The sequence below is a fragment of the Coturnix japonica genome, chromosome 17 (assembly GCF_054131305.1).
Source record: "Coturnix japonica strain WE chromosome 17, WE-NBRP24, whole genome shotgun sequence".
In the NCBI taxonomy this organism is placed as follows: Eukaryota; Metazoa; Chordata; class Aves; order Galliformes; family Phasianidae; genus Coturnix; species Coturnix japonica.
In genome coordinates, this window is record NC_140679.1 from 13,492,080 (window position 1) to 13,516,017 (window position 23,938).

The 23,938-nt window shown below is 46.6% G+C and overlaps 2 protein-coding genes across 8 annotated transcripts; one reads left to right on the forward strand and one right to left on the reverse strand.

Annotated features, from left to right (window-relative positions):
* Window positions 1-408: 408 nt before the first annotated feature.
* On the reverse strand, window positions 409-15,857 carry MACO1 (macoilin 1). 4 transcript variants are annotated; one of them, XM_015883361.3, is made up of 11 exons: window positions 15,544-15,857; window positions 10,664-10,805; window positions 9,867-9,993; window positions 8,111-8,234; window positions 6,872-7,050; window positions 5,893-6,388; window positions 3,735-3,893; window positions 3,377-3,559; window positions 2,932-3,052; window positions 2,402-2,576; window positions 409-1,613 (listed from the first exon to the last, which is right to left on the reverse strand). In XM_015883361.3, the coding sequence occupies exons 1-11, from the start codon at window positions 15,621-15,623 to the stop codon at window positions 1,411-1,413; spliced, it is 1,989 nt and encodes a 662-aa protein (XP_015738847.1). In that variant the 5' UTR covers window positions 15,624-15,857; the 3' UTR covers window positions 409-1,410. The 4 variants fall into 4 exon arrangements, with proteins under 4 accessions (XP_015738847.1, XP_085374534.1, XP_085374536.1 ...); XM_085518408.1 differs by lacking the exon at window positions 15,544-15,857 and adding an exon at window positions 13,580-13,611; XM_085518410.1 differs by lacking the exon at window positions 15,544-15,857 and adding an exon at window positions 10,898-11,206.
* Window positions 15,858-17,321: 1,464 nt separating this feature from the next.
* RHCE (Rh blood group CcEe antigens) lies at window positions 17,322-23,193 on the forward strand. 4 transcript variants are annotated; one of them, XM_015883370.3, is made up of 10 exons: window positions 17,322-17,549; window positions 18,429-18,615; window positions 18,714-18,864; window positions 19,175-19,316; window positions 19,899-20,056; window positions 20,331-20,468; window positions 20,697-20,827; window positions 21,259-21,338; window positions 21,822-21,895; window positions 22,359-23,193. In XM_015883370.3, exons 2-10 carry the CDS (start codon window positions 18,479-18,481, stop codon window positions 22,383-22,385), a joined length of 1,038 nt encoding a protein of 345 aa, XP_015738856.1. In that variant the 5' UTR covers window positions 17,322-17,549; window positions 18,429-18,478; the 3' UTR covers window positions 22,386-23,193. The 4 variants fall into 4 exon arrangements, 3 of the variants coding, with proteins under 3 accessions (XP_015738856.1, XP_085374538.1, XP_032304813.1); XR_014935286.1 differs by lacking the exon at window positions 17,322-17,549 and adding an exon at window positions 17,681-17,882 and having other exon boundaries at window positions 21,083-21,338; window positions 22,359-22,687; XM_032448922.2 differs by lacking the exon at window positions 17,322-17,549 and adding an exon at window positions 17,703-17,882.
* The last annotated feature ends 745 nt before the right edge of the window (window positions 23,194-23,938 follow it).

Genomic DNA, 23,938 nt, shown 5'->3' on the forward strand with positions numbered 1-23,938 from the left:
ATGGCAGGAAACCTCAACAAAAAGCCTTTCAGAAGCACTTTGTCTTTCCAGGCTCCACAATATTAGGTTCATTCTGCTCACTCTGCTCATGCCTGATGCAGTTTTATCTCCCATCCATCCAACCCACCCTCCAAATCACCTGCAGCCCTTTGGAAGTCAGCAGTGCAAACGTTTGTTCTGCCAGCCTACATTATGGTACTATGGTTAAACTGGTTGGACTTGATCTTTGAGGTCTTTTCCAACCTGGGCAATTCTATTCTACACATCTTAATTTAAACCTTTGTGCAATTAAAAAAGCCTCTTTAAAAACCTCCTCGGCACAAAAGGCTGAAGAAATGAAACATTCAGCTCCGTTTTAAGTTTTCACACTTGGGGGTGATAGAAAAAAAAGTAATGATAATAAAAAAAAAAACCAGAACTGCAGCTTTTATTAGCCAGCTTTACAGTCTCTTGTATACAGTACATTGCACAGCTCTGCCTTCACAACGCTTCCTGGGTTAATATTGTGCCTTCTGTGATGCTGTATCAAGGCAAGTTACAGAACACTGCTGAGTTTCTATCGAAATGAACAGGAGGTGGAACCTTGGTTTATAATGAACATCCAAATTACCATGTACAATTTGCAGCAGACTCTGTAATGAGCTTGATATAAAGCTAGATGACAGCGAAGGGGGGAAAAATAGTTTATAAACTATCAAGTTTCCTCTTGAAATGTCTTTTCCCAAGGCACTGTGAACAAGACTGTCAGCAGTTCTCAATGACCAGAGACACCAATGGGAGCATAAATAATTCACACAACGACCACCTCACCCATTTCCTCCTCCTTTCCCTTAAACAACACCCCTGAATTTTGTTTGGTCCTCGGAGGGGGGGGGACTCAAATTCTCTTCCTCAACACCGTATGCTTGTATTTAACACATCTAGCAATCAAAGCTTTGTTGGATTATTTCACCCTTTCACTGGCAAAACAAAAAGGTTTTCCCTCACTCAATGGATCTGATTGGCAAATTCAACTCAATCGTTAAAATAAAATAAAACAACAGGAGAAGAAAGGGTTCCAAACCAAGCAAAGCCCTGTATTTTCAAGAGGAAACCATGCACAAGTACATAAGAAGGCAAAAATTGGCTACTTGAAAACCAAGAATTGTTTTTAATGCATTGGCCAAGGAAAATAAATTGCAAAGTTCTGTGAGGTTCTCTAAAAATTTACAAGAAAAAACTGATGTTCAGCTCCGGTCGATCCAGATGGGTGATGGGTTTATTATTTTTTTTTTTATGTTTTTTTTCTTGTTTTTAATGACAACAAATAACAGTCTCACACGATACGATTTCATCTCGGACTGCAAAGAGACGCTCCTGTGTGAAGCCTTCGGTACGACAACGTCACCGGGCAAAACCAAGAGTTGGCATTCATTTCTTCATGGGCTGATAAACGGAGGCGTTGGGATCAAGTCCAGAAGGGCTGGTCTCCACAAATTTGGAAGAATAATGTGGGGAAACGGGGCTCAGCGTGCTGGTGGCTGCGGTGTAGGTTATGCTGGGCATCACCGCCATCACTTCGGCAATCTTCTGTTTTAGCTCCTTGATTTCCTGATCTTTCTGAATGATTTGCCCTGAAATGGCAAAGAGCATCGCTGAGGAACAGCCGCACCTTCCCACCTTCCTGCTCATCCCGTGAAGCCAAACAGCCAGAAGGGATTCAGCTTTTTGATATCCTAACAGCAAAAGCAGACCCGGTGGAGCTGCCCCTCTGTGCAGATGAATTACATTTAAGGTACCACATCGCACCAGCAGATCCTCTATTCCATTTTGCAATGTTTGGATCCACAACTGCACAGTGCCAAAATATGATCTTTATTCTGCACTGTCCCGTTTGCATTTCACAACCACCTCAAGGGGGGGTTATTAAATGCATTATTTCCCTTATTTTCAAAGCTGTCTGCACTGTTTTTCTACACCCTCCCCCAAGTTGTGCACACTCACAAACTCATTACAGCTACATAAAGAGCACAGGAAAAAACACTCTCATTCTAAGAAAACCTTCCTGCAAAAGAAGAAGAACTTCGAGGAAATTCAACAGCTGCTAAACCAAGAGCTCACTTCCGTTTGCTGCAGGGCCTGCCCAGCTACCAGACAGCCCAGCAGGGTTAAGTGCTGGCTCCAAGCGCCCTCTGGTGGCACTCCGACACGGTCACCTCTCTGCTCACCAACAGGGGGACTTTTGGGTTTTAATCCCCTCATTTCATTTTATTTTCTTTAGGAGATTCATGGACAGGGCTAACAGACAGCTCGGCTATTTTCTCTTCTAGCTCTTCCAAAGAAGTTCTCCAGCTCTGAGGAACAGGGCGGTTTGGGACCCCAAGATTCCCCAGCCCCAACCCTCCCCACCACCGTGTGTTACCTTGGGCAATCTCGAGCTGCCGTTTTGCATCTCCTAATGCAGAGAAAAGATCCAGCTTGATCCGTGTCTCTGCGCTCAGGCTGTTCTCTAAGTGCTGTGTTTTATCCTGCATGGCTGAAAGTGCTGACATCAACACCTCCGTATCCTTCTCGTTTTCCTTGTACTTCCTCAGTTCCTGTAGGAGCAATGAGGACAAATATTATTCCTGTAGGTTTCATGGATGAGATGTACTGAGAAGTCTCCCTTCCCTACAGTGCACCACTGGGCCTGGTATTAATACAATCCAATTAAAATGATGGTTAATTGAGGATGCTGTAATATCACCTGCAGTAATTACACACGACCATCACACAAGCCATTAAAGCCATATTGTACAAAGAGCAGTTACAGTGCAGTGAGCAGGTTCCATTTCTTCTGCTCCTCAGCTCCTTACTGTCTGTACCACTGAGACCTTTTGCTCGTCCCTTCCAGCTGAGAGTCTCAAAGCACTCGCTGTGAAGCTGCTCTAAGCCCTGGCACTTTCTTGTTACCTGAACTTTCATTTCTAGCTCTCGTATCTGATCTTCTTTCAGCTTGATGTCAATGGTCAGCTTCTTGCACTCTGTCTCCAGCTCTCGGATTCGATTCCTTAAAGTTTCGGTACATTCTCCTCTGCGGGAAAAGTATTGAAAGAGAAAACTGAATAAGAGCAGGAGGCTGTCAGCTCATTACATGACAAGTACTATCGGGATTGTAGGGTAAGAAAGGAAAGGTAACTTTGTTCTGTTCAGTAAGAGATTTTCCCCATGGCATTAATAAAGAACTCCAAAGAGTTGCCCAACTTTACACCTCGAGGACTGGGAAGTTGGGGGTCTGACCCACACAGGGCACAACAGCTCTCTGCCAGCACAGCCTCCATACAGCTGGTAACTCAGTGCCTCCATCATCTGAGACATTCTGTGGAGCTGATGTTCCTAATGGGGCAGATCCACATACCTTGTAGCAGCAGCAAATGCAACAGCACGTGCAGCGGTGGCTTCTTCCAACTTCTTTCTCTTCTTTTCTTCCATGAGCTGTTTTTCTACGAAGGCTCTTGCCTCTTGCTCTGCCTTCAGTTTCTTCTCCAGCTGGCTGATCATCTGCTTGTCTTTTTGTTTCATTTGTACAGCATTGTGCAATCTGGAAGGTGACAGGTATGAGATTTAACACAGGTTTTCACTTACAACACTTGTTCCCAAGCGAGTCTTCCTTTCTTGCAAGCAAGCACCTCCTACTTTACAAAGACTTAACATTTCCCCCTCCAGCAAACTGCAGCCATCAGCACCCAACTCACACAGCTCTGCAGAGCACCTACTTGTTCTGGAGCAGTTCGTTTTCCTGCCGGAGCTGTCCGATCTCAGACCGAATTCCCCGCTCTGTGTTACTCAAAGAGCTGATCTGGCTGCGCAGCTCCTGCTCGATCTGCCTGCTTGCTTGCAGGTCAGCCTTTAACTTTTTAATGTCTTGTTCCAACCTAAGACAGACAATTTGAAAAGAGAGCGTTCAGTTTAAAGGACTTTCCTGTTACCCAAAGGTTCCAATGCATTGGATGATCAGCTCGGAAATGATGCCTCTCTTTGCTGCATCACCTCGTAGGTAACTCTACACATGCAGCTCTACATACAGCTATGCACACACTTTGTAAACCCACAGGAATCCTGGTCCCCTCCATGCACTGCAGCACTGTAGAACACGTGATGGAATCACCTCCATCCCTCCAAGCAGAAACAAAACTGATAAGGCTGAGAAACCCCCATGGCTGACAGGTGACCACAAGAGCCCATTATTGCTTTTCTCACCCAATTCAGGCTGTGTTGACGTCGCACCGCACTCCTGAATTCTTACTAAACACAATTGGGTTTTTTCCTTGAAGCACAAGTTGTACATGTGTCACCTTATCCATAATTCAGGACTCGGTGAATTTAGTTTCAATTCCTCCTGAACTGAGAGAATCTGCCACACTCATCATTGCAGCCTTAACAAGTCATGCAAGCTTATTAATAGATTTTCATCCCAAATGAGTTAAATAAACACAGTAGTTTGTAAGGAGAGGCCTCCAGCTCACCTCTGTGCTCCCCACAGGACTAAAAAAATACATCCTAAATGTACGCATAGGTAGAAGAAAAACCATAGTGGGCAAACAGGAATGGCACGAAGCAAATGAATGCTTCATGCTGAGGACAACAAGTTATTTCTACACCTTGAGCTTCAACATGAATTCAAGTGCCCTCCCCATATGAGTTAGGAAGCCAATAACCCATCACAGTGCAAGGACTGAATGTTTCCTGCCTGCTTTCTCTCATTAAGACATCAGATCCTGCATTCTCTACTGTGAGCCACATGCTCATCTTCAGCCCCCAAATGCTCTGCTGTAAAAAAGCAAATCCAAGCTCTTCTCTGTACACAGACACGAGGCTGGTTTCTTTCATTTCTCATCACCAGAAACACGGACATGCTTTCTCTTTTCTTAAGCGCTGCTGCCTATCATTACCAATCTCAGTAATGAAGTACATGACTGAGCAGTCACCTCCACAGTGGCTCGTTTCCCTTATTGCCTTGGGAAGGCAAAGCCAGCTTAGGCTGCTGCTTCCAGCTGCCCATAACCCACTGATGAACCGAGTGTCCCTTCGCTTACAACTGCTCCATCATCACCTGGCTACAAAAACTGAAGCTCTACGTGACCCAGTGTGCTTTGCTATGAGACCTGTCCTTTGTTTTGCTCTCTCGTGGCCCCATCTGTTGCTGTGAGCCCCTGCTGCCAATGAGAGCGTGCAGCACTGCAGTTCTGCTGTAGCAGCTCCTCAGGGCACACTCCAGGTGAGCAGACATCAAGATGTGAGCTCTCCCATCTTCACAGCTCTGTTAAAGCACCGTGGCCTGCATTTAAACTGATACGTCAGCAGTAATGCACACAGCAAGCTCAGGTTGTGGCTTCAAGGAGTCGCAGGGCAGCCGACACTTTGCATTTGTCCTTGTGAATTAAAAGCAAAAGCCAAACATTTCAAGGGGGGAAATAGAGAAACCCCACCACCAAATGAGACACCAAAACCTGCCCAGGTACCACCGAACCCCTCCGAATTCCCTGGAGGTGGAAAGGTCACCTGGGAATGTTTGCTAAGAACACATGCACCAAGCTCTGCAATGAGCATCGTCCATGTTCTCCTCACGCCTTCCCTCCAATGACTGGCACAGTCACCCACAAAGCCCCACAACACCCTGTGAGGTCGGTGAGCACCACATCCCAAGGGACACAGGAAGCTGTTTGATGTAGTCTGCACGGCCAACAGGAGGTAAAAGCCAGGAGGAGAAGCCCAGCAGGCTGCCTGCTGCCTTACCCCATCACAAACCAGCTCTGTCCTCTCTATGGGATGATAAGTTACATTTCCCTTAGAAGACCAACTAAGAAAATAAAACCCCAAACAATCCCAATGGCACCACGAGAGGCCAGGACGCTGCAACCCAATGAAACTCACCTCACCAACGCATCTGGTTTGCTGAGCTGGTTATTGGGAATACAGTTCTCCATTAAGTCCTTATGTGCGCTCGGGCTCTTGCTCGGACACTTCTGTTTCTTCTCATTCTTAGTGGATGCTGAAGGGATGCTCCCATTGGTCGCACTGTGGCTGCGGGGGGAGGAGTTCACAACCCCACTGACATTTTTGTAGTTTTTGGACGAGGCAGTGCATGAGTCCTCCTTTAAGAGGTTTTCTGTACTTCCTACAAGGTCGTTATTTAACCTTTTACTATTGATATGGTTTTCCATATATTCGATCTCTTGTATTTTAGAGTCTACAGGTTGCAATATGTTGTTATTGATTCCAAGGTTGTGTTTCTTAGCATCCTTGTCCTTTTCTTTCCCTTTTTCTCTATATTCCAGCTCTGGTAATGTTGCAGATAACTTCTTATTTGCTGGAATGCCTCCATTGTGCTGCAAAAGCATCGAGGAATCCATCTCAGATAAACCTTTGGCTGCAATACCAAAGAAAATAAAGGAAAAAACACCCATTAGTTCGTTAAAATCAATCAATATTACGACACAAAGAGAAATGATGGAGTCTGCAACCATCTCTTCTGCAGAAGGCAATTGTTAAGAGTCGGCTTAGGGGGACAGGGGAGGTTTAGGTTGATATTAGGAGGAAGTTTTTCACCCAGAGGGTGGTGTTGACTGGAACATGTTGCCCAAGGAGGCTGTGGATGCCCCATCCCTGCGGGCATTCAAGGCCAGGCTGGATGTGGCTCTGGGCAGCCTGGGCTGCTGGTTGGTGACCCTGCACACAGCAGGGGGTTGGAACTGGATGACCATTGGGGTCCTTTCCAACCCAACATTCTATGACAAGACCCACCCCAACCCAAACAAAAGGTTTATTTCAGCCTTCCTTTAGGATCACAATGGATGAAAGCAGCAGAACTTTGAGGTTCTGGCAGCATGAAAAAGCAGGAGGTGCAGCTCACCTTCCTCTGCCTCCCTCTCCTGTCGCTGCAGCATCTGCTGCTCCGGGGGCAGTGCTTGCTGCAGGAGCTGCATGTAGAACTCGTTCTCTTTCTGCACTTCTTTCTGTTTTCTTAAACGCATTTTGTAGCTGACGTAGCTTTTAAAGCCAAAGCCCAAACTGACGACAGGGTAACCAATGCTAAAGGGGAAAAAAAAAGAAGAGCAACTTTATTATTCCGCATGGAAATTAATGAACTTTTTTGCTGTGCTAGAATTAAAACGTAGAGACTTTGTTACCAAGCCTCGGTTCGTTACAGACAGACTAATTGTAACATAAATGATGACAACAATGCAACTGCAGGGTGCATAGCAGTGCCAGCTGCTGGACAAGCACAAGGTGCAACTGTGCATCTCTCCAGGAGGTAACAGCCAACTGCAATCCAGCTTGTTCCTGAGGGGCCACGCAAACATCTCCATACAAAAGTACAACGTCTTTGGTAAAGCCTTGTAAGAAAGCACCACGAATCTGCATTCTGAACACAGAAGGTGTCCTACACTGGGGAGAACTCCCATCTAAATGACTGCATTAACCATGGAAGTCTTCCCACTCCTTGCTCAGTAACAGCACTGTGCAATCTGCATTTCTAAGTACGCAAGAACCATTTGCATATGCATCTGCCAAAGCTCCTTTTGTGATGCTGAGCAAAGCCAGCTGTAGCTCCAGTTTGAAAACCCTGATGACAAGCTGAGATGTCTGCATCTAATTCAGCAATAGAAAGACTTTTCTTCGCAGCTCCTGAGCTGGTTTTGTAACCTGAGCTGAATTCAGTTCGTGTTTAAGGGGTTTATTTGCACAGAGTGGACAACAGAAATGAAAACGACAGATGCCAAATTAACGAGGGCCATCCCACAGGGAAACAGGACCAAAGTCTGAGAACAAAAGAGGGCACGCATTAAACCCAGCACAGCATCGTGGTAGAGAACTGCACCTCTGCTTCCTGAAGGAGGGGACAGAGAGGGATCCTTCATTAGGGAAAATCTGCTTAACATCACAAATCTCTTCAGGATAACCACACTTGGTTAACATGTAACATGTATTATGGATGCAATGCCTAAGGTGAGAGCTGTGAGAGGGAGAATCAAGCAGCCAAACCCTGAACCAACATCCGAAGCCTTGAGTATCGATCCCTCTGGTTTAATAATCTCTGGTTTAATAATAAAGGCTTAATAACAAAAGTCAATGAGCAAAGGGGACTTACCAGTGTGCTGCGAAGGGACGGCAAAGGTCCACATGGAAGTTCTTTAAATCTTTAAATCTAATTGCTGCTTCGATATAAACAAAGAGTATCCACAGTGATACTGTTGGTAGACACACACCCCTCTCTGCGGAGGGGAGAGAGATGGAAGGAGAAACAAAGGGAAAGAGAGAGAAACACCTCAGTATTATACTACAAGGCATTCTGAAGTCAGTTTTAAAGGTTTCCAAAGGACAACGGGCAATTTTCAGACATTTATAAACGGAATGGTGAGAGCCTGGGATGCTTTTTTGCTTGGTAAAGTATTGAGGGTGTCTTTAAAGCTGTTCTGAATGTTTGCCTCCTTATCTTGTTCGATTACAACCAGCAGAGGTGGAGCAAACAGCACGGAGCGGCACAACACCGTATATAGACTGGGAATGTGAGTGCAAGGAGCTGCAGATGAGCTCATGTTACAGCTGCCAACCTCACAGCCAGCACTGCTTCCCCACCCCGAGCTCAGGATCTGCCAGGCCCAGCACTGAGCAGATGGGCTCCAGGAGCCGCTTATGGCAGAGGAATGGAGGGCAGCACATGGATCCTTCCAAGCCAAGCAGAGCACAGCTCAGCTCTCAACCCCTTTGGCCAATGGAAGCCACCACTGCTGCCTGTTATTGCTGCTGTAGGATCCCAGGACTCAATTACAGCTCCGTGCCCCAAACTTCATCAAGTTCTTGGCTACGCGCCGACGTCAATGTCTCGTGTGCTTATTTGGAAACAGGTCTCCAGTTTGGAGCTGTGGGTGCTATTTTGAGGCCCTGATGTGATTTGCTTTGCTCTATTTACTATGCTCTCTACTTTGGTCTCTCTTGAAGCGCTTTCTTTGATGCGAATTGGAGACCTGTGGTAAAATCCCTCTGCTACAAGGGATGGCTCTGGTAGGTAAAAACACTACCTAAAAAGATACCTAAAAAAGAGCATATTCCCATTGACTTAAATTAGCCTTAAAGAAAAATTAACTCCTAAGGCTGCAGGGAATCAGAGCTGAACAGCTGAAGTTCAACCCGGCCCATCAGGTTCTGCCTTTACTCTGTGAACAACTCAAGACAAAGCTTCGACATCTTAACGCAAACCTAAAAATAAACCCAGGTTTGGGGTTTTATTTTTAATCTATTTTACATTGGGCAGCAGCTGGTTCAGAGTCTTTTCCATGAACTCCCACGCTGTCATTATTACCCACGATTAACTCGTCAGGGAGGCACCAGCAAACTGAGAAGGTGATCTGTGCCACCCTGCAAGCTCCCATCATCTGACTGCAAGACTAACACACAAACACCACCAAAGCCCCAACCATCAAGGTCCTGGGGGACAAAAAGCTGCCTTTAAGCAAAGCAAGGAGTCTGCCTGTATTAAATCCATTGGGATATAGGGTGATATCCCAATTAAACTGCGTGTTGGTTGAGCAGTGGGAAGGGTACGGTATCATTTCAGAGCTCTTGTATTTGCTCAGTGCTTGTTGAGCTGTGCAGGAGAGCTCTGGAGTCAGGAACTCCTGCTGACAGACCTTCAGTTCCAGCAGTTAATCATTAAGTGATGATTAACCACAAGATGTACAAAGAGAGACGACATAAAGATACCAAGGATAACAAAAAGAACATTTCTCACCTGGAAATAAAGTACATCAAAGCAAACGTCACAAATAGGGGTTCAGCACGTTATTAAGAACTAATTAAGATGCATATTCTAATCAGTATGTTTTAGTTGAAGAACAGTGACCTACCTGTGTGCCAGACATACTGTACCCACACATACGTGCTGGCAGCAAAGAACAGCCATTGTATCGGGATGAAGAGCAGACATATTATATTTGATGTGAACGCCACACAAACAAAAAACACTGAAAAAGCCTAAAAAGAAAAGGAGGGTGGGGGGAAAGAAGAGAATTTCAGTTTATTCCAGCAAACAACACCAGGGAGGCCAGCATAGAAACGAGTGTTACTTATAGTCAAGGTAAAGAAGTGACTGCACCAGTAGGGTTGGGAGGGATCATGAAGATCACCCAAGCAAACAGAGCAGCCTGGCTGATGGCAGGGCACATCTGTCCAACTATGAGCCAACATGTGCAGTCAGACCATATCCGTGTCCCATCCAGTCCTCCTGCATGGCCCCAAGCTGCTGCATTTACTCCTTGCTTTGTTGGAAGGTCACTGACACACAGTGTTGATGTTGTCTTATCATGACCAGATTCTACCACATAATAAAAATCAGCGGCGTCACTTACCCTCCCCGAGCGGTAAATATTTAAACAGGAAAGGGCTTAAAGAAAGCTCTAATAGAGGAGGATCCAAACAAATGCCCTTATCTCAGGAATTCAGACGCTATCTGCCTCCAGTGAATACTTGGATAGCGATGTGTTCCGCTTCCACAGCAGATGAAAGGGGCAATGTGAGAAGGAAGAGATTTGAGCTCAGGTCACTTTGTGGAGCTGAGCATCTAAACTGCCTCTAAACAAGGTGTGGAACATAGAGATCACCCTGACACCTAACAGGAGATCCATCAGCTCCGTGCTGTACTCACCAAGCCCTGGTATCTGAAGGAATCGTAAACGCTCCTGATGAAGAGCCAGAAGGGCCACAGATACTCAAATCTGAACTCCAGGACAAAGTCTGCTAACAGCACCAGCGCCCAAACCACCAGGAACTTCAGGTACAGGAAGGTACTGCAGGGAGAGAAGAAAAGTCACCTCGGTCAGCACTTCCAATGAAAGGCTGGGGGAGAAAATACAGTGAGCAAACAACCGTATGAACTTACCAACTCTTTGATTTAATGAACTAAAAGGTCAGGAATAAAAGCTGCCAGTAACAGGAGGGAAGATTTCATACAAAATAATCCATCTACAGGCTGTCTTCCATTAAAATCAAGCCTCGTCTCACACATTCAACTGCATTTATTGTTACAGCAGTAAGGAAGGCGGCGAGTTGCTCTGACCATCCGCTCAGCCCCCAGCTCCCTTTTGCTTTGCAGTGTGTTTGTCCAAAGCAAAGCCAGGCAAACAGAGACGCTGCCACAGCTGCAGTGCTCTGCTCCGCTCCTGCTCCACGCTCCCCCATCCTCGGGGCTGAGACGTTTCTGCCTCCCCCTCCTCACACCGCAGCTGTTCTCCCATTGTCTGCTGCGCTGAGCACAAACCCCACGATGGCCAATAAATGAAGGTATATTTTAAGCCTTTAACTACAGCCATCGGGAAGAGTGTTTTGATGCCGAGCTGTCAAAGGGGTATATTTAAACATATCTACGTTCAAACAAATACATCCATGTAGGGGAAAAAAAAAACAACCAACAACACCAAAAAGCCAACAACAAAAAGGGTGTATTTGCAGCACGCTGCAGCTGGGGGGGATCCTTGGGAGGAACACACAGATCCCATCCACAAAGGCACAGTGACACCCTCCAAATGGGATTATGTGCATAGAACCACGGCCCAAAGGCAGCAGTAGCCCCCTCCTCCCCCTGCTTTCTATCAGCCCTTCCCAGTGCTGCTTCTCCCTCTATTGTCCCCCTGTGCCATACGCTGCTGCTCTGTGACCCCACACCTGCAGCTCTGACACCCACTGATGCTGCTGCAAAGGAATGCATAAATCCAGGCAATCAGTTTGCTGACCCACAGGAGGAGGATTCCTATGGGGGGAGCATGGGATGAAGGGGGGGGGGCTTTACACCAAGAGGTGAATTGAGGTCAGGTGTGAGCAGGAGCTGCTTTACTCAAAGGTCAAACGGCAACAGAATGGAATGGGGCTTTGGTGGGAAGGATCCTGCTCTGTTGCACCACTAATGGGACTCAATGGGGACCAAGCAAGCAGCACTTTGAAAGACATCAAGGAAGAGGAGCAGCAACAAGTCAACTCCGATTGCCTCGACAACAAGCAGCCACAAATACCTCAATGAACAGCTCAAATCCTAATGCACGTGCAGTGCCAAAGACAAAAGGATGCTGAGTGTAAAATGATGGCAACGGAGCTGAAAAGGCATAAAGCAAAGGTCTGAATGTCAACTGTGGAGACAAGAGACCTCCTGAGCCCACTCACCAGCCCTTGGGTGGCTCTGAAAGCACGGCTATGTCCTAAAGATCACAGCATCCCTTGCACAGGTAATACCTGTACATTGCTCAGGTCTTTGCTGTGCTTTATATGTGATATTAGCTTGGCAGGATAAGAAATGATGGCACCCAAAATACAAGGAGCAGCTTGAAGGATACAGAGGGCTGCATGTTTGCAGGTTGGTTGCCATGAAGGGCTGAAGGAATCAGCTCCCAAACTCTCCAGCATCGCAGCTCTCAGCTCCGCTCCCCACTATGTGAGTTCAATGAAGGTCTGGGATGAGGGTGGGACAATTGGGCTTCAATTAAAAAGCAAACACAAACCCTACAAGATTCAAACACGCTCATCAAGCTGTTTGCTCAGCCTCTGCTCTGTTTGTAGCGCTGCGATGCTGCCCCCTGATAGCTGCACTGACTGGGTTTGTGCAGGGCAGCAATTAAGATAAGTTGGGTAAATAGCTGCAGTAACCAGAGTCATTTTAATGAGCTGGAATCCAGTCGTTATAGAGACGCTGCCTGTATGTGACATCCCTGAATGATGAGGAGAAAGTGAGGGCAAAAACCAACCTATGGCACTAAGGCAACTCACATAATAACTTCCAACCATCGCTTTAACCATCCAGGCATCACTTTAACCATCCCAGCATCATGTACTAACATCCAAGCACTGCTTGCTCAACAACAGGAGCCCAAAACAAGACGCTCCCATATCAAGCAGAGCTTCCCCAAGAGGTGAGGAGCTCATGGCAATGACTGTCATACACGGAGCTGCCCACCGACCTGCTGCCTCCTATAAGGCAGCAGCTGCAGGTTGGGGCTTAGTGAGCAGCCAAAGCTCAGCGGGGCTGGAAGCAGAAACAGGACGCTGTACTGATACAACTTTATGAAGCCAGATATCACAGATTTTATAGTTTTCATAGACTTTATAGATTCACCAAGGTTGGAAAAGGCCACTGGGACCACACAGCCCAACCGTGGCCTTATGACCATGTCCCTCAGCTCCACATCCACTCTTATTGCAGCCCCAATGACACTGAGCCCCCAACCCCCTCCAGCTGGTGACGGTACCATCACATCGCTGCTCTCTCCCAGCTCTTATCCCCCCATAAACCATGGGGCCGCCTGTTACCTGTGCTCACACAGACTGGGGGGCTGAGGCTGGTGCCCTCCCCTCTCATACTCCCCCACTCCCCGCTCCATCCATTACCTGCTGTATCTCCCATTATACCCTGCTCTATCCGTTACCTGCCATAGATCCCCATCATGCCCCGCTCTATCCGTTACCTGCCGTATCTCCCATCATATCCGTTACCTGCTGTAGATCCCCATTATACCCCACTCTATCCATTACCTGCCATAGATCCCCATTACCCATTATACCCCATTATATCCGTTACCTGCCGTAGATCCCCATTACCCCTGGCCCACCCGTTACCTGCCGTATCTCCCATCATATCTGTTACCTGCCATAGATCCCCATTATACCCCACTCTATCCATTACCTGCCATATCTCCCATTACCCCTGGCCCACCCATTGCCTGCCGTAGATCCCCATTACCCATTACATCCCGCTCTATTATACCCCATCATTACCTGCCATAGATCCCCATTACCCCGCTCTATCCGTTACCTGCCGTAGATCCCCATTCTACCCCATTCTACCCATTACCTGCCGTATCTCCCATTACCCCCCATCATATCCGTTACCTGCCATAGATCCCCATTATACCCTATCACACCCCATTACACCATTACCTGCCGTAGATCCCCTCAGCGATGCGGTTCCATTACATTACCCATTACCTGCCGTGTATCCCCATTATACCCTATCACACCCCATTATACCCTATCACACCCTATACATATCCGTTCCCTGCCGTAGATCCCCATTATACCCTATCACACCCATTACCTGCTGTAGATCCCCTCAGCGATGCGGTTCCATTCCGTTACCCATTACCTGCCATAGATCCCCATTACCCCCCGTTATATCCGTTACCTGCCGTAGATCCCCTCAGCGATGCGGTTCCATTCCATTACCCGTTATGTTACCCATTACCCCCATAGATCCCCATTACCCCCCATTATCCGTTACCTGCCGTAGATCCCCATTATATCCTATCATACCCCATCACACTCGTTACCTGCCATAGATCCCCATTATACATTACCCCCATAGATCCCCATTACCCCCATTACCCCCCATTACCCCCATTATATCCGTTACCTGCCATAGATCCCCATTATCCATTACCCCATAGATCCCCATTATATCCTATCATATCCGTTACCTGCCGTAGATCCCCTCACCGATGCGGTTCGATTCCATTATCCATTACCCCCATAGATCCCCATTATACCCTATTACACTCGTTACCTGCCATAGATCCCCATTACCCCCATTACCCCCATTCTATCCGTTACCTGCCGTAGATCCCCTCAGCGATGCGGTTCCATTCCATTACCCATTACCTGCCATAGATCCCCATTATCCATTACCCCATAGATCCCCATTATATCCTATCACACCGTTACCTGCCGTAGATCCCCTGAGCGATGCGGTTCCATTCCATTACCCGTTACATTACCCATTACCCCATAGATCCCCATTGCCCCCATTACCCCCGTTATATCCGTTACCTGCCGTATATGCCCTCAGCGATGCGGTTCCATTCCGTTACCCATTACCTGCCACAGATCCCCATTATCCATTACCCCATAGACCCCCATTATACCGTATCACACCGTTACCTGCCGTAAATCCCCTCAGCGATGCGGTTCCATTCCGTTACCCATTACCTGCCGTAGATCCCCATTATCCATTACCCCATAGATCCCCATTACCCCCATTACCCCCGTTATATCCGTTACCTGCCGTAGATCCCCTCAGCGATGCGGTTCCATTCCATTACCCGTTACGTTACCCATTACCCCCATAGATCCCCATTATCCATTACCCCATAGATCCCCATTATACCCTATCACCCCCCATCACACCGTTACCTGCCGTATATCTCCCATTATACCGTATCACACCGTTACCTGCCGTAAATCCCCTCAGCGATGCGGTTCCATTCCGTTACCCATTACCTGCCATAGATCCCCATTACCCCCATTACCCCCCATTATCCATTACCCCATAGATCCCCATTACCCCCGTTATATCCGTTACCTGCCGTAGATCCCCTCAGCGATGCGGTTCCATTCCGTTACCCATTACCCCATAGATCCCCATTACCCCCATTACCCCCGTTATATCCGTTACCTGCCGTAGATCCCCTCAGCGATGCGGTTCCATTACGTTACCCATTACCCCCATAGATCCCCATTACCCCCATTATATCCTATCATATCCGTTACCTGCCGTAAATCCCCTCAGCGATGCGGTTCCTCCTCAGCGGTCTCCTCAACTTGCTGCACTCCGCGCTCCGCCGCTTCATGTTCCCCGGCCCGTCACGGCACCATGCGGCCTCGTCTCCTCGTCTCCTCCTCCTCCGTCCTTTTCCCTTCTGCCGTTTTTTGGCTTTTTTTCCCTTTTATTCTTTTTTTTTTTTTCTTCTAATTTTTTTTTCTTTTTTTTTTTTTTTTCTAACCCGGGAAACAAAGAAATAAAAATAATTCCTGGTCCGGCCCTCCCCGCCGCGGCTCTCCGCGCAGCCGCCGCGCAGCGCCCCGCCCTCCCCGGCAACACCCAATCAAACGGCTGGTGACGCAAGAATGACGGCTCTGTGGACCAATCAGCGGTGGGAAAAGGCAGACGGACGGCTGAGATGCCCTATGAGAGTGCCGCGATGTTGGTCCCGCCCCGCGTCATCGAGCGTCCCGCCCACGCGTTTAATTGACGGCCGCGACAGCCTATCGCAGAGCAGGGATTGTGAACTGACGGCTCTTCAGCCAATCGCGAAGCAGCTCTCGCTTTCCTCCCGCCTACTGCCCGTCAACGCTGGTTCCGTCCGTGCTGTGATTGACAGCAGCGCTGCCCAATAGGAAAGAGGAGCGGAGCTGAAAGGACAGCTCAGCCATCCAGTCGGAAGCGGAAGAAGGCGGGCTCAATTTCCTCTGTCTCCGCAGCCCCGAAGGGCCGCCCCTCAGATTGATTGACAGCCCCGCTGACAAATCACATCGCAGAGCTCAGGGAGCGCCACAACAACGCGGCTCTGTGCGGACAGCAGCACGGAAACACATTGAGGAGATTGACAGGAGAGCGGACCAATGGCGGAGCAGGAAGGGGGCGGGGCGTCTCAGATCGGCCCAAACACGGACGGCGTTGGGAGACGAGCCAATCAGAAGCCAGGAAAGCAGCGAGCCTTCGACCAATGGGAAGCCCGTCCCTAAGGCAGGGCCTGTGGGTGGGGGGGGCGCTCAACTAATGGGAAGAGGAGGCGGAACCGGAACAGGCCTTAACCCCGCCCCTTCCGGTTAGGCCTGCCGCGTCATGGGGTCGGGGCCTGTCGGGGCCTGTCGGGGCCTGTCGGGGCCTGTCGGGGCCTGTCGGGGCCTGTCGGGGCCTGTCGGGGCCTGTCGGGGCCTGTCGGGGCCTGTCGGGGCCTGTCGCCTTTGGGATGTGTTCTTGTGTTCCCCCATTGTTTGTGCTGGAAGAATTTGTAGTAAATGTCCGAAAAAAGGGGGAAAAAAAGGGGTAATTTTGTTGAACTTCACACATCCAGGATGGCGGCTGGAGGGCAGGATCCCGGCTGTGGTTCCCAGGTTGCAGATGGCAGCGCTGTGATGGTGAAGTCACTGCAGCCCCAGCTCTGTTTGTTGCTGTAGAGCTGATAGTTCTAAAGCAGCTCAGCTGACATTGAACAAGGTCTGAGTTACCCACCAAAGCTGCCAAACCCCCCCCAAAAGGAGCTGGGTGGGATGGTGGGTGTCCATTTAACATGGGATGCAGCAGCTTTGCCACACAGCCCTGTGCTGTGTGCCCCAAATGCTGCCTTTAATGGCTCCTTGTTTAAAGAAAATACATGTAAGGACACACAAAGCACAGGGCACCTCACAGCTGCGCTGTGGCAATAGAAGCTGATGCAGGTTAGGATGGAATCAGGCTGGTTCGCAGTTAAAAGCCTGCACTGTGTCTGTCTGCAGCTTCCAGGCCTGGCGTTACCCAGGGGGATGTTGTGGCTGGTGGGTTGTAGATTAACAAAGGTGAGAAGCACAAGTGGAATCTCAGCAGAGCCTTCCCTGAGGTCACAGCGGTGCCTACAAGCAATATAAAGAAACAATGATATTGCATGAGCCTTCTGCTCCTGTGAGCCTGTGTTCTGCTCTGGCCATTCAGCAGATATGAGGAGCTGCAGCAGCTGGACACCATGGGATAAATATCCATTAGAACTCCAGCACTGACCATTTACATGGCTCTGTTTGTGAGTATGTTTGAGTTTAATCCATGTCAGCTGAGTCTGGGTTCCTGACGTGCACCAGATAAGGACTGCTGGTTGCTGATGCCTCTTTGGCTTTTTATCTCGCTTTTATTCCCACTCCCCCCTCCTTAACTGTAGCTTTGAGGTGACACAAACACTGTTGATAGGAGAAACTCTTAACGTGCTTGTGCTGAAGTCTCACCTGGTGCACAATGCCTGCTGCTTACCGCAGCTTTCGATGCAGTGTGCCATGGCTGATCCTCTCTCTGGAAGCTGCCTTCATCGTCCTCTTTTACTTCTTGTTCTCAGATGTGGGTGCAGGAATTCATTATGCAGGTAAGACCGTGATAGGATGGATTGAATGCAGGCTTATCTTTTGCATTGGGATGTATTGTATTCGTATTGTATTCATTGTATCATATTGGGATGTACTGTATCATATTCATTGTATTCATTGGGATGTATTGTATTCATTGTATTCATAGTTACATATATGAAAGCAAAGGCAGTCAACAGAGTGCTATGCAATAGAGATTGCATTGCTCATCCGTTTTCCGCTGTCCCTATGTGTATAAATTCCATAATATATGGGATATATTATAGATATAGGAGTATAAGTAACTCCTGAGGACAGGCAGTGCTCTGGGTGCAGAACTGCTGAGGTCTCAGCATGGGAAAGGGCTGTAAAACTAAACTTCAGTGTGGCATCATCTTTCTGTTTCCACATGGAGGAGAAATAAAGCTTTGGGTTTCCTTAAACTAGTTACTAAAGGTGCCTGATGTTTAATGGAAAGATTTCTTAGCTCATTGTTGTATTTTTAAGGCAGAAATGCAGCCTGTTTGAATCACTTTCCTGCTCTTCTGCTCTCTTCTGTCACACAGCCCTGCAGGATGTCAGCCACGTGCTGGTTTTTGGCTTTGGCTTTTTCCTGATGTTTTTGAAGCGATACAGTTTTAGCAGCGTGGGATTCAACCTCCTGATCATCGTCCTTGGTGTCCAGTGCTCCATCCTGATGGAAAATGTACCAGTTCTCCTGAGTGACAGAACACTGGAAGGCAGCCTGAGCAGGTAATGAGTTCTGTTGTTCCTTCTTCATTGCCTGAGTACACTCCTGACATGGAATTGTAATGTTTTCTTCTTCTTTTCTTTCCTTCTTTTCATTATAGCATAGTGCAAGCTGCTATGAGCATGGTTGCTGTGGTCATCTCCATTGGAGCTGTTCTTGGGATGATTAATCCCATGCAATCAATTGTGATGACAATTGTAGAGATCATAGTTTTCTGTATGAGCAGATGGATCAACGAGAACATCCTGGAGGTAATGGGGGGGGAGTTTCACAGGGACGTTGGAAATGTTGCTGTTTCCACTGTGAATGATAGATGTGTACAGTAGAGGTAGAGTTGCATTTAACACAGTGTCAATGCACTCCAAGCTCTCTGTAGATGAACTGTGTGTGTAGGAGCTACAGTGAGCTCATATAAATTAACTTGGCATTAAAAGCTCACGTTTAAAGCGTAAACCAAGTGACTTCATAGGGAGGCTGCATGAGTTGACTGTATCAGGATCTGCATTGAAGGGCTCCAGTGGCACAAGATAACTTACAAATGTCATTGCTCTATTGATGCAGGTTTCATACCACGTGAGCATGATGCACGTTCACTTGTTTGGGGCATACTTTGGTCTGGCTGTATCCTCACGTTTCTCTGAGCCATCACCAAGGTCTGACAAGAATGCAAGTACTTCACAATCGGACTTGTTGGCAATGTTGGGTGAGACATTTGGTTTCATGTTTCAGCAGGGAAAAAGAGACTGCAGTGAGAGCACAAGGAAAGCAGAACAGCAGGTTGACTGTGCCCTCCTCTCTCAATTAAGTTGTCTCTTTGGGGTTTGTATGGACATGTTGGTCAGGGACTTGTGCTCTGAGGTTATGGCTTGTATTTCAGTAGTGCTTACAGTTCCCATCTGGGGCTGAAATGCTGTTTGCAAAATCAAGGTGCTGTAGTGTGATATGGCAATGCAGTCCCTGCCTAGTCCTGTGAGCGGTAAGATAAAAACATGCTGAAGGGGGGGGAACGGGATACAGACAGGAGTATGAGAAGAGGTCTGAGTGGTGATATTAGAGTTCCATTTTATTCCTAAAGCAGCCATGTATTTTCTTCATTAGTGTGACTTGTGCTGTGTAACTTAGGCTGCAGTGGCATGGCTGTCTGTACTGCAATGGGCAGGAACTTCTCTTTGAATGAAGAAGTTGAAATGAATGCAAAAATATGGGTTGGAACCATCCAGAGACAGTCAATAGTAGATTTACTGTGTTTCAGGATAGGTAATAATTGCTTGTCTTTGTCTCCAAGGCACTCTCTTTCTCTGGGTGTTCTGGCCAAGCTTCAATTCTATACTGGCACTGGAAAAGAATAAAGCAATCCTCAACACCTGCTTAGCACTTGCAGTGAGCGCCGTAACTGCCTTTGCCTTGTCTGGTCTGACCACAAAGGATGGCAAGTTCAGAATGGTAAGACATGAGAGAGAATGACGGTGTGGAAAAGCTGTTCTGTTACTCTCAGTAATACATTGAGGGGTATAATAGCTATTAAATGAAAGCAAATCCGAGTTTCCAGCGTGTCAGTTATAATTAAGCTGCCAAGCAGAAGACTGAAGAAACTAACTTAGAAATGGTATTCTCTGATGGAAACTCACTGTATACAAAGTCCAAAACCAGCCTGATGTACTGTGTACAACAAGCAACCACTGAATTTCCCCTCTCTATTTGTTACTTTGTTTTACAGTCCCATATCCACAGGGCAGCAATGGCTGGTGGGGTGACTATTGGTTATGCAGCAAGCAGCATCAACTATCCCTGGATTGCAATGATTTTGGGTCTGCTTGCTAGTGTGATAAGCATATTGGGATCCTTCTGTTTACAGGTAACACTCAAAACCTGAAATTCCTTTTTGTATAAACGTTGTAAACTTATTTTCCAGTGTGACGTACCTCAAGGTCAGCTTCTTTTTAGAGAAGATTAAACCTGAAGTCTTGAGCAGGATGTGGGATTGGAAGTTAAGAGACTGAAGTTAATTTGCTAACTGGAAGATAGGCACCGTCCTGTTATCAACCTGTGTTCTCATATATCAGGTTTTTTTCTCTCTTCCCAGAGTTGCTTCAACCCTCCTCTCAAGATTCACGATGCATCTGGAGTTCATTTCACGTTTGGTTTGCCTGCTGTGCTTGGAGCTCTTGCCCAGGTTGTTTTCTTTGTAATGGAAATCCAGACTACGTTACCGAGGTACGTGAAGGTTTGTCCTTAAGTGTAAAATAAGTTTATTTAATCGTTACTGGAGGGTGCCCTGAGTGTTCTCATAATTGCAGAAGGCTTGGAAGACTTCACAGATAAATCATGTTAGGTTTTAGTCCTAGATTTGGCCCTTAAGAGCAGTGTACAGAGGAGATGAAGGCTGGGAAAGTGCATCCTTCCCACAAGTTCTGTGGTTTTCTCAGCTTACACAGGAATGAATCACAGTGCAGCATAACTTGGTTGTAGGCTCCTGCTCAGCTCTCTTAAAACAGCCAACTGCAGCTGTATAGAGATCTGGATACAGGAATTGAGATGTGATGGCAGCAGATCCGTGCACAGGGACCACGTGGGGCAGACACATCCACAGGCTGAATGTTCCAGTCAGCAGCTGTCAAAGGTGAAACACTTGTTTTGCTTTTCAGCATTGGTTACCAGGTCATATTGAACATCGGGGCTTTCTGTTTCACCATCAGCACTGCCTTGATTGCAGGCCTTATTACAGGTAAGCATGAAAAACATGTTTCATCTTCCATGTTTTCCTTTGGAGAAGGGCTGTGTCTTCCTATTGCAGCTGTTACCACGTCAGCATCCTTTGCAAACAGACACCAGTATAACTGGGGTGCTAATGGATAAATCTATGGATAAATATTGACCTAGAAGCAGTTGGGAACATTTAACACCAAGGACTCTTCATGGATAGGCTTTGAAGAAGAGACGTATACAGACATTTCATGTGAGAAGTTAAAGACTTTTTATATATCCTTAGAATCTGGTAGGTTGTTTAATGGGTTTTTACCTATAAGCTTCTCTGTAGTTAAGGTCAACTTGAGCCACGGGGCTCTGCTGAAGTGTTTTGTTCTGATCTTGTGTTTTAGCCTATGTTACATTTGGATGTGTGTTATTAAGAAGCCTTCAGTTACACAGCCTTCCCCTTTCCATGATACATGTACAGATATACATCCATCCTATGTGTTTTTACAACTAGGTTTAATCCTAAACCTCAAACTGTTGAAGCCCACCCCTGTCTCCAAGTACTTTGACGACCAGATGTACTGGGAGGTAAGTTCCTTTTCAATGTAAGATTAACCACATGGCAGTACGCATAGCATCCATTTCAGGGTACATTTGAATGCCCTGTTTGTTCAGCTTTTTGAAGCCACATATTCTTCAGATCTCATTCCTGTTGGTGGGCACATGGCTAAATGTAAGATGATCTTTGTTGTAACACATAATATCCATGCTTTTAGATACCCTATGCTTCATAGACAGGACCTTGAAGAAACTAGAGTGGCCAAGAGAAGGATTTTTACAAGGCAGTTCTATGGGTGGAAGGCTCTTTTTATGACAACTCCTGGCCTTCATTGAGTGTTGAGTGCATAAACACAGACCTTGTGTGCATTTAGGTGCTGAATGTGACCCGCTACAGAACCAGCTCCTGATAAGGTTCTGCATCACCTCTTCCATGCGTTGATTTGATGTTGATTGATGAAATGTTCTGATATAAGAATATCTGTCTTCACAGTTTCCTCATTTGGCTGTTGGATTTTGAGTGGATGAAACCAAAAAGACCTGACTGAGATCTGTATTTATCGCCTGAGAGAATGAGTAACTACGATGAAACAGCACTTAATTATCAATTAACACACTTAAAAAAGCATTCCCAATGGACACGTGAAAAGTCTGCAATAAAACGTTCATTATTCCTGAACAATCAGGACATATATTTACAGATGGAGAAATGTATAATCCATTTTCTTCTGTTTTGATAATTTTACCTTAACTATTTTTGTAGTATATGTACAGAAAGCTGCTGTCATGGCTTATCAATTAAAAGGTGTGGAAGCTTTTAAAGCTGTATTTAGTTCAAATGTGCGCAGTGCACTTACTCTGATCCAGCGCAGTGCTGAAGTTCTTGTTTATAATTTAATTTATATATATATATCGAAGGCCTTGTTAAGCAGAGATTTGATGACTGAGATGGAACTCCACGCTGTGCCAGAATGAACTCATATTATCTCTATAAAGAAAAACCTGTTGTTGGCTCAGCCTATTTGGAAGATCTGATGGCAAGAAATGACGAGCAGAACCCCCTGGGTTTCTACTGGGGGGGCAGCCAACCTGGCAATGATTCCTTGAGTACTGCCAGCTAAAGGCCTTCCTTTTGATTTGAATGAGGTAAAGCAGATTCCTGCTCGTAGAGTACTCCAGCTGAGACATGCAGGGGCTTCGGTGCTCAGAGGATGCTGTGAAAACATGTTTTTAAGTGGATGTTGGTCTTAATTTTTTTCTTCATTTCAAATTAGTTGATGGTTTTTTTTTTTTTCTAACTGCTTACATAATTAAAGAAGTGGACCCTTGGTTGTTTGTATTTACTCAGCATGCTTGGAAGGAATGAAGAACAGTAACATAACAAGAGATGGAGCATTCGATCCAGTAATGTTTGCAGACCTCTAATTTGTTCTTTAGGGAAGAAAGCAGATTACTGCAATTAAGGAAGCTGAGACAGAGTTCTAAGTTACTTATAGAGGAAGTGAAAGTTTCTTATTTCACAAAACAGCCAGTGATCTACTTAGTTATCAGCTGACAGTGCCATTCAGCGTGGATACCTACACATTTATAAGCCTCCTTATCACACATTTAGCACATTACTGCCCTGGCTGAACTTGTGGCCTTCAGTTCCTTACATTGCAGCAACCCAATGAACATAACTTCTTATGTGTTTCTGATGTCTTCCAGCAGGAGTAGTTGTAAGGAACTGCACTTCACTCCTCTGTTTCTCTCACTTTGCTCTCTGATTTCTTCAGCAAGTAACCAAGATGTATGTATAGGAAGGAGCAAAACAGCTCCTCTTGTATCTCAAAGAGTTCAAATGAGTATGGACCAGAATTCTCTCTTAGAAGGACCGTCCCCTGCCAGCTGAGGAGTGTTCTTCCCTCTTTTTATTGTGGTTAGGGATTAAGTTTACAGCAAGCTTTGTGGATGAGCTCCTTACAGCCAGAACCAGTATGTAACTCAAACCTGTGTCCCTACAATGTCAGCAGCAACAGTGAGTTGTTCGCTGCCCTCACCATCACTGTATTAAACACTCAGGGAAAAACAAAG